Raw genomic sequence first — 9907 nt, forward strand, 5'->3', positions numbered from 1 at the left:
AGGGCAGCACTCGCTCATTTTTAGCACAAGGACTTGTGCAGGCAGACTCAATCCTCCCAAAACTTGGTGGTTTTCTTCTCTTTTCTGATGTGGCCATCAGCCCAGCTTGTCTATTGCTCCTGAGAGAGGGTGACAGTTTCCCTTGGCCAGGAAAACACCCTGCCCTGCTGTTGGTGGTGCCGGTGATGAACAGCTCTGAGGGGGGCTCCATGCAGGAAAACATTTGCTGAGCAGGGCCGGTTCGTTCTGCCGCGACCTGCCTTTGTCAGCAGGCGGGATCCAAAGGCCGCGGGCAGGCGCTGCCGATCCCAGCGCGGCCGCCCCGTTTATGGCCCTTTATGACTCCGTCCGCAAAGCTCCGCCGCGCTCGGGAGCCTCAGATCCGCCGTCCCGGCCCCGCGGCGCGGCTGGGCCCGGGCCGTGCCGCGATGCTCGGGCCGTGCCGCGATGCTCGGGCCGGGGGACAGCGGGGGACACCGGGGGACAGCGGGGGACAGCGGGGCAGCCCCGCGCACGTGGGGAGCGGACACGGCCACGCTGCCCGCGGGCAGGGCGGGGTCAGCGGGCGGCGCATGCGCGCGTCTGGCCCCGCCTCCCATTCACAAAGGGAGACTGCCGCGCTCCGCGGCCGCTGATTGGCTGCGGGGCGGGCGGGGGCGGGGCCGGCGCGGGGCGGCCACGCGGCGGCGGCGGAGGGGCGGCGGCAGAGCCGGAGCGGAGCGGGACCGGGCGGGACCGGGCACGGAACCGGGCACGGATAGCGGGGACCGGGTACGGAACCGGGCACGGGATAGCGGGGACCGGGCACGGAACCGGGCACGGATAGCGGGGACCGGGTACGGAACCGGGGACGGAACCGAGCACGGAACCGGGGACGGGATAGCGGGGACCGGGTACGGAACCGGGGACGGGATAGCGGGGACCGGTACGGAACCGGGGACGGGATAGCGGGGACCGGGTACGGAACCGGGGACGGGATAGCGGGGATCGGGCGGGAGCGCGTACGGAACCGTCTACGGAACCGGGTACGGGATAGCGGGGGTCGGGCGGGAGCGCGTACGGAACCGGGTACGGGATAGAGGGAACCGGGCGGGACCGGTATAGCACCGGGTACGGGATAGCGGGGACCGGGCGGGACCGGTTACGGCACAGGGTATGGAACCGGGTGCAGAACTGGATACAGGACCGGGTGCAGGATAGCGAGGACCGTGCGGGTTCAGGTGCGGAACCAGGTGCGAGACAACGGGGACCGTGCGGAACCGGGTACGAGATAGGGGGGACCGTGCGGGACAACTGGACCAGGTGTGGGACCGCAGGGGCAGGTGCGGGACCAGGTGCGGAACCGCGGGGCCGGGTGCAGAATAACTGAGTCAGGCGCGGGACAGCGGAGCCGGGTGAGACCCCGCGGGTCCGGATGCGGGACCTCTGAGCTAGGTGGGAAACCGCGGAGTCGGGTGCGGGACCGCGGGGCGGGCTGGGCGCGGGCATCACCGGGAGCTCACATCGCCCCCTCCCCGGTACTACGTGAGGCCCGGCGGAGTCGGGTGTTTGGTGCGGGAGCTCCCGGTGCCCCGTTTCGGTCGGTGCCCCGCGGCTGCGGGACGGCCCCACCGCGCTCCCGTTACCGGCCGGTACCGCGCTCCTCTCCGCGGCCGCCGCAGCCCCGGCCGTGCCGGGCCCGGCACCGCGCTGCCCGTGCTGACTCGCCGGTTTTGCCTCGCAGAGCAGCCTCAGCACTATGTCCGTCAGCAGCCACGAGAACCGGAAATCCCGCTCGAGCTCGGGCTCCATGAACATCCACCTCTTCCACAAACCGGGCCACGCCGACAGCCTCCTCACCCAACTGAACCTGCTCCGCCAGCAGAACCTCTTCACCGACGTGGTGCTGCGGGCGGGGAACCAGAGCTTCCCCTGCCACCGCGCCGTCCTGGCCGCCTGCAGCCGCTACTTCAACGCCATGTTCAGCGGGGGCCTGAAGGAGAGCAGAGATGCCGAGGTCAACTTCCACGACTCGCTGCACCCCGAGGTGCTGGAGCTGCTGCTGGACTACGCTTACTCAGCCCGGGTGCTGATCAACGAGGAGAACGCGGAGTCCCTGCTGGAGGCCGGGGACATGCTGCAGTTCCAGGATATCCGGGATGCTTCGGCTGACTTTCTGGAGAAGAATCTCTACCCTGGGAATTGCCTGAACATGCTGCTGCTGTCCGATGCCCACTGCTGCGAGCGGCTGCTGGAGCTGTCCTGGAGGATGGCCTTGGCCAACTTCACATCGCTCTGCAAGACTGAAGATTTCCTCCGGCTGCCCAAAGACAAGCTGCTGGAGCTGGTGGAGAGCGAGGAGCTGGAGGTAGAGGATGAGACGCTGGTCTATGAAGCCGTTATAGGCTGGATCCGCTACGATTTGCCCCGACGCCACGAAGTTCTGCCCGAGCTGCTGCGCTCCGTCCGCCTGGCCCTGCTGCCCGAGTCCTACCTGCGGAAGCAGGTGGCCTGTGAGAAGCTGGTGACCAGCCACAAGCTGGGGGAGGAGATCGTGGCCGACGCCGTGCGATGCAAAATGAAGATCCTGCAGAACGACGGCCTGGTGACCGGGTGCTGCGCCCGGCCCCGCAAGGTCAGCCAGGCCCTGCTGCTGCTCGGCGGCCAGACCTTCATGTGCGACAAGATTTACATGCTGGACCATAAAACCAGCGAGATCATCCCTCGTGCCGACATCCCCAGCCCCCGCAAGGAGTGCAGCGCCTGCGCCATCGGCTGCAAGGTCTACATCACCGGCGGCAAGGGCTCCGAGAACGGCGCGTCCAGGGACGTCTGGGTGTACGACACCCTCCACGACGAGTGGGCCAAAGCTGCTCCCATGCTGGTGGCGCGGTTTGGCCACGGCTCCGCAGAGCTGGACCACTGCCTGTACGTGGTGGGGGGTCACACGGCCATGAACGGGGCCTTCCCGGCCTCTCCCTCCGTGTCCCTCAAGCAGGTGGAGCACTACGACCCTCAGCTGGACAAGTGGTCGCTGGTGGCTCCTCTCCGGGAAGGCGTGAGCAACGCCGCCGTGGTGGGAGCCAAGATGAAGCTGTTTGTTTTCGGGGGCACCAGCGCCAACCAGAACAAGCTGCCCAAGGTGCAGTGCTTCGACCCCTGCCAGAACCGCTGGACGGTGCCCGCCAGCTGCCCCCAGCCCTGGCGCTACACGGCCGCCGCCGTGGTGGGCAGCCACGTCATCGTCATCGGCGGGGACACGGAGTTCTCCGCCAGCTCCGCTTACCGCTTCCACAGCGACACCTTCCAGTGGTCCAAGTTTGGGGATGTCACGGCCAAGTGCATCAGCTGCCGCGCTGTCACCTCAGGGAACAGGCTCTACGTGGTGGGGGGCTACTGCGGGGCTCAGCGCTGCAAAACCCTGGACTGCTACGACCCCTCGTCCGACACCTGGAGCAGCGTCACCACGGTGCCCTACTCCCTCATCCCCACCGCCTTCGTCAGCACCTGGAAGTACCTGTCGGCCTGAGCGTGGCCAGGGACATGGAAGGTAAATAGTTGTGGGGCAAGCAGAGCTCCTCTGTATCAGGTTAAAACTTGAGGGGCAGATGCGCGTGGCTCTGGAGTTGTCCGAGAGAGCAGCCTTGTGTATCAGCTCCAAAACTTCCAGGCTGGTAGTGTGGGATCTAAAAGCCCTGCAGGAGAGAGAAGGTCTCTCTAGGTGCTGAAACGCTGCAGGGAGATCAGTATAAATAACAAGACTCTTAACCTGGCATCTTGGTCCGTGCAAAGATTTTGGGGAATGCTGTGTGCAGGGATTGGGTGTCGTCCCTGGGTCGGGAGGCTGGAGGAGCCGATGTTTTTGCAGGCAGGCTGTCTGCAGGAGCTGGGACAGACCCCGCGGTGCCACCGGGTCCGGCTGCTGCTTTTAGCACAGCCTCCTCCTCCTGGTGCCACACTTAATCTGCCAGTGGCACCCAAATGTCTTGTGGGACGCCAGGGCTGTGAGCTGGTGCCAGAACAAGATTATAGCTGGGATTTAGTCCCAGAATGGTGGGTAATTGCATTTATAAGACAAGCCTTGTCTATGTATAAACACAGGGTTTCTCTGCTTCTAATTATTCCCTGGTGTCCCTTTCATGCCATTGCTTTTCTGCTACACAGAGATTGACTTTCAACATTTGCAACTGGAATTAAATCTTTCTAAAGGCTTTTGGCAGAAACTATGCCAGTGAATCACAGACCCTGCAGGGTTTTCCTTTTCTCCTTGCAAGAGTCGTACTGTCTAAGTAAAATTATTTACTGTAATAAAATATCCAGTGATACCTTTAGAAAATTCCTGGCTGTAGAGGGGAATCAGCAGGCATTGCTGGGATTTCTCTGGGATTTGAGGCCTGAGGAGTGGGGTTGGGGTTGCTGTGCCCTGGTCTCACAATACTCTGCTCTTCACCACAGGCTTCACACCTGATTTTGCCAAGTGCCTCCCTTGACTGAGGATCCAGATGGAACACACAGGCAGCAGGAGCACCTCCTCCCACCTGGCAACTCTGTGAGCTGGGTGCCATCAGCACCAGCAGGGCTCAAGGCAACTCAGTTTTGGCTTTGAACTGCTTCTGCAAATCCATCCCTTTGGTCAGGCCAGGGAGGGGACAGGCACGGAGGGACCTCCTTGGGCTGGCAGCTTGTGCTGTCCCTTGAGACAGCAAAAGGTTTCCAAGTTTTCTCCTAACTTGTGTGATCTCAGAGCAGGAACCAGAGGGATTATTTTGGTTTCAGTGATACTAGAAAGGAAAAAGGACACTCCTGACCAGCTGCAGGACTGCACTGCTGGGACTCGCAGCACTCAAGCACCTGGAGTGTCAGGACATGTGGCAGTACTTTGCCCACGGGCTGGTTCTGTACATTTATTTCTTTTTTATACAGCAGTTTTGTGTGTTTATTACTCAGCCTGGAGCTGCTTCAATAAATCTGAATACAATCCACCGTGTCCCTTGCCTGTTCTTTGTGCTTAAGGTGCAGGTTTTCCCAGCCCACACTTGAGACCATATTTAGTAGAACAGTGAGGAGCATTCCCTGCTGCAGTCCAAATCAAGGGCTCAGATCTTCCTGTATCTTTGTAACTTGGGACTGAGGAAAGCTCAGATCTCACACTGCCTTCTAGCTTTGAAGGAGACACAAATCTCTTCAAAACTTCAAAGATTAAGGTATTCTCTGCTCTTTCCTGCTCACTTTCCACAGAGTGGGGTTTCCTCACTATCCAAAAGAATGGGAGAAGGTGCTGCCCCTTCTGTCCCAAAGGGCTGTGTGCTCCAGGCCCTGCTCCAGGTGAGGGGAGGCAGTGCCTGGGAAAGAAAAGCTCTGTTAAGGGGAGGAGGTGAGACAGGAACCAGCATGGTCAGAGGAAACAGGCACCAGAGTTACAACCAACTGTCTCACCACAGAAGCATGGTTTGGGTGTGATCCATTATTTCAGAATTAAATAAATCAATGTCACAACTCTTCCGAGCTGCTTGCACGGGCAAGAGCTGGCAGGAAGGGAAGGAAGGGAGCTGCACTGCTGCTGGGGGCTGGAGCAGATGCATCAGCTTCATTTCCACTGCCCTTTCTGATGCTTTTGCCATTTTCAGCCCCCAGGCTGGGCCTTTCTTCATGCACCCTTGTTGTGCCTCTTCTCCATCGCTGGCTGAGCCAGCGGAGCTCGTCAGGCTGCAGGGAGAGGAGCCCACAGCCCACCTGGAGCACACAGGCAGCAGCAGGGAGACAGACTCATTTTGATGAGAAAAGGCTGTTAAGATCATAGGATCCAACCATCCAGCAGCTCCCAGCCCGGCTGTGCCTTGCAAGAGGGGAAAGTCACAGCACAGGACTCTGCTGGGATCAGCAGCTGTCGGGAAGTGTCTCCAACCCTGTTATCCAGCCAGGAGCTGCCTCACCTTTGTTACATCCCCAGCTACTCCTGAGGGCTGGACAGAGTCCGACCGTGCTCAGTGAGCCGGAGGAGTGGAGGTTTCATTCATGGCCGTTTGAGCAGCAGCAGCTGGTTTGTTTATGCTGCCAAGCAATAAACGCTGGCTCCCCGCCACATCCGCCTCCCGCTCCGGGGATGGAGCAGCTTCCAGCAGCACGGATCCGTCTGCCTGGGTGTTATCTGAGCCAGGCTCGGGTGCTCTCAGCTGGGAAAACGAGCCCGAGCTCTGCTGCTGCTGTTCCTGCTTTCAATCCAACCCCCTCTCAGGGAAAACCGTCGTTCCAAGCACACCTGGGCTGGGCTGCCCCGCGGTGCCTCCCTGCTGCGGGCAACAAAGCCAGCCCGGGCTGCATTGCTTCGGTTCATCCTCCTTCACCTGGCAGAGAGCCCCGGCCTGTCCCTCCAGCTCCACCTCCTCCTGGCAGGAGCCAGCTCCCAGCTCCCGGAGTACCCTGGGGAAAACGAGGGAGCTTCACTGGTGTGTGCCTCAGTCGTCCCAGCAGACCTGTTTTCCCAGTTTGACATTTCCATGCGTGGATCCACTCGCTGCTTCAGTGCCAGGGCCAGAAGGTTCAGGCCAGCTGAGCTGTAGGTGAATTTGGTTTAGAGGTGAATTTGGTTGCTGGGTAGAAATGCTCATGAATTAATAGAATTCATTTAGAATCTCAGCATCCCTCAAACCTAGACCTCTCCTAGCCCAGACCCCCATTTTGTGTCTGCATCTCCAGCTGCAGGAGTTAGACCCCAGCCCAAAGTCACACCTGGAAGAGGCAACTCACATGGGCATTACTAGGCTCAAAGGCAAAACAATCCAAGTGGGACATCACTGTTCCATGGGGTGGTCCTCTTCTCACACAAAGCTTAGAAGCCACCACAGCCAGAGAAGTTTGGGGTCAGACTGATCCACCTCCCTCCTGGCCACAAGACAGACAGGGTTGATTTCAAGGGAATTGCTGCTTGGGTTTGTAGGTGCCTCCTGCTGAGCAGCTCCAGTTGCCAGAACACCAAAACAGCATTGTGGCCTTTCTCCCTTCCAAGCACAGCAGTGGCTGAGAAATTCCCCTTCCTGATTAAGATGGGATATGGATCATGAAAATGTTCTGCAGCACACCCACCTCACATCTAGCAAGGAACTGTTACAATGATAATTCATAGCAGCCCAGGAAAGACAAAGTTTTAATTACACAGAGTGTGGTTTTGTTCATGACTTCCAATGTTCCAGAAGGGAAAAGGAACATTGCACACCTGAAATTCCCTGGCAGATCTGCATTTCACGTGTAGTCATCTGGGATGGCTTCAGGTCTAGCAAGACACTGTGCTCCACACAGAGAAATGACATCAGCCTCTGCTCTGCCATGGGAGAGGCAAATCCACACTGTGCTGTCAGCGAGGAGTTTTCATGGTCCTGTGCACAGGGAATCATGGAATGGTTTGGGTTGGAAGGGATCTTAAATCCCATCCAGTACCACCCCTGCCATGGCAGGGACACCTTCCACTGTCCCAGGTTGCTCCAAGCCCCGTCCAGCCTGGCCTTGGGCACTGCCAGGGATCCAGGGGCAGCCACAGCTGCTCTGGGCACCCTGTGCCAGGGCCTGCCCACCCTCCCAGGGAACAAGTCCTGCCCAATATCCCATTCACCCCTGCCCTTCTTCAGCTTAAAGCCATTCCCCCTTGTCCTGTCAGTCCAGGCCCTTGTGCAAAGTCAAGGAGCCCCAAAACGAGGTGATGCTGCCGTGTCCAAGCCTCCAGAGCCTGTGACAGTCCCAGAGCTGGGGACCCTGTGACCCTGACCTCCAGCACTGCCAGCTCCAGGAGGGTTTGGCTTTTATCCTCTGCCAGATCCCACGGGCACAGCAGCAGCAAACAGGCCCCACATCCCTCATCTGCTGAGTCTTGGGCTGGCCCCATCGCTGGGATGAGAAATGAAACCGGATTCGAGTCACAGGGCTGAGGAAAGGGAAAGGCAGCAAGCAGCACATTCCCACTGCTGGAGCACACTGTGGAGCCAATATCCTTTGTGCATGTTTGTCCTCGAGCATCTGGCTCACAGATGAATCTCAGATGCACGTATGGGAACCATCAGCCTTGTCTCACCCACATGAAAGAGGGAGGTTTAGCATAAAGCTGGTCATTGCCGATGGCCTCGGCGTGATTCATCCACAGAAAGAATGTGGTTTGGGTTTCGGGTTAATTAGCTACAGATTGGAGAGGGAGACAAGGCAGGGCGGAGCTGCTGGAATATCGGTGTGAGCAAATTAGCAGCTCTGAAGGCACCGCCAGCCGTGTCCCGAAGTCACACCCTGCCTGAAATCACACCCTCCGTGTCTCAGCCAGGAGTGACAGCGTTATCAGTGCCACTGCCAGGTAAGGTGTTTGCAATCCCCAAGGAATGTCTGCCCTGCTGTTGTGGCAAAAACTGAACATAGCAACACCTACACACCTTTGAACATGGATGGCTGCAGCAGCACCGAACTTCTAACACATGCAAATTCTGCCCAGGATTTAAACTTGCCTCTGCTGAGCTCCGGGCTGCTGCAGCTGGGCAGTTCCCAGAGGGAATCTGTGCTGCAGGGATTCCTCCTGGCCATGTTAACCCTGGATCTCCCTGATCCAGGCTCTTCTTGTCTTCCAGGAACCAATTCCTACAGGTCTGACATGAAAACAGCTGCACAAGAGTGCAGAGCAGCTCCTCTTAGCTTCTCTCCTAGACTCTCCCTCCCTGCTGTCCCCCACAAAACCACTTTGATTCTAGTTCTTGCTGCCAAAAAATATTTAGAAATGGACATGGAGTGGCTGGCCTTGCTGTGGTGACACAGACACGAGGTCTGGAAGCACAGAGGCGGTGACTGATCTCCAGCAGCACTGTGGCTCAGCTCCCAGGAGCTCCACAGATGGAAGAAATATTTTCCTAAAAAGAGCACAAGCAAAAGCTTCTATACACACTTACTTTGAGACGTCATTCTCTCACATGTCTCTCACATGGGAGCCTGTTAGCTCCCATAAAGACCAAATTTTAAACACTGGTCTGCCTGGAAGTCTTTGATTATTTATGTATGTGGAAAAGTAGAAAAAATGTTGTTTTTCTAGTGGAGTTCCAGTTTGCGTCACAACCCAGATGTCACATGCACTTCAGAGGCTGACAAATGCTGGCGTGTTTTACTGACTCCTGCACACAAAGGCCCAGGGTCCCCTCAGAGCTGCTTTGATGAGCCCCAAAGGCAGTGACAGGCAGACCACACCGCTGGCACTGCCGCCAACCCTGGCCCAGGGTTTTCCTCAGCCCTGGCTGCAGCGCAGGATGCCGATGGTAAATCCCTCCCTCTTCCTTGAGAGCACCAATCCAAGGCCCAGTTCTCCCACTGTCTCCCTGGTTTTGCATCTGTTCTCCTCTCTAGAAACGATTGGAGCTTACAGCTCTTGGATTCGCTTGCCAGCTGTGCCACAGTGGGGATTTCACCAGGAAACTCAGCCTGCTGCAGCGCTGGGAAGAGCAGCCCCAGCCAGAGGCTATGGGATGGTGCTGGCAGCAAGGGCTGCCAAACTGGCACGAGCACTAGGGAGAAAGTTTCTATTTTTGTTATCCTTGTTCCAAGTGGGAACCGATACTGGCTGGGACAGAGCCAGGCATGTCTCAGGCTGGCACCATGCAAAGCACCTCCACGCTAATGTAAGCAACTTAACCACGTTCTCTCTCTCTCACCAGCAGAGTTCAGATGTTTGGGAGCAGCTGATCTTTCCCTCAGGTGTTCACCTCACTGCCAAGGGCTGCAGCTATTTATATTCTGCACTGAACACCTCTTACTCTCCGTCCTCTCCTTTGGAAAAATGTTGCAGTTCTGTTCCTGTGGCACATTATTTCTGTCCAGGGTAGAAAATGAGAAGCACGTGAGAATTGGCAGCTGCTTTGATCTTCACTCAAACAGAAAACAATAAATAATTATATAGATATAAAGGCAGTCA

At 57.9% G+C, this 9907-nt stretch overlaps 1 protein-coding gene across 3 annotated transcripts; it reads left to right on the plus strand.

The window, feature by feature from the left end:
• Nucleotides 1-720: 720 nt before the first annotated feature.
• On the plus strand, nucleotides 721-4961 carry LOC128800780 (ectoderm-neural cortex protein 1-like). 3 transcript variants are annotated; one of them, XM_053966221.1, is made up of 3 exons: nucleotides 721-771; nucleotides 1724-3529; nucleotides 4435-4961. In XM_053966221.1, the coding sequence occupies exon 2, from the start codon at nucleotides 1739-1741 to the stop codon at nucleotides 3506-3508; it is 1770 nt and encodes a 589-aa protein (XP_053822196.1). In that variant the 5' UTR covers nucleotides 721-771; nucleotides 1724-1738; the 3' UTR covers nucleotides 3509-3529; nucleotides 4435-4961. The 3 variants fall into 3 exon arrangements, with proteins under 3 accessions (XP_053822196.1, XP_053822198.1, XP_053822197.1); XM_053966223.1 differs by having other exon boundaries at nucleotides 722-771; nucleotides 1729-3529; XM_053966222.1 differs by lacking the exon at nucleotides 721-771 and adding an exon at nucleotides 808-836.
• Nucleotides 4962-9907: the final 4946 nt, after the last annotated feature.

This window comes from Vidua chalybeata, chromosome 27 (assembly GCF_026979565.1).
Source record: "Vidua chalybeata isolate OUT-0048 chromosome 27, bVidCha1 merged haplotype, whole genome shotgun sequence".
Classification (NCBI taxonomy): Eukaryota; Metazoa; Chordata; class Aves; order Passeriformes; family Viduidae; genus Vidua; species Vidua chalybeata.

Coding starts and splice junctions, on each gene's coding strand:
- LOC128800780 (XM_053966221.1), top strand. CDS start 1,739: ATGTCCGTCAGCAGCCACGAGAACCGGAAATCCCGCTCGAGCTCGGGC.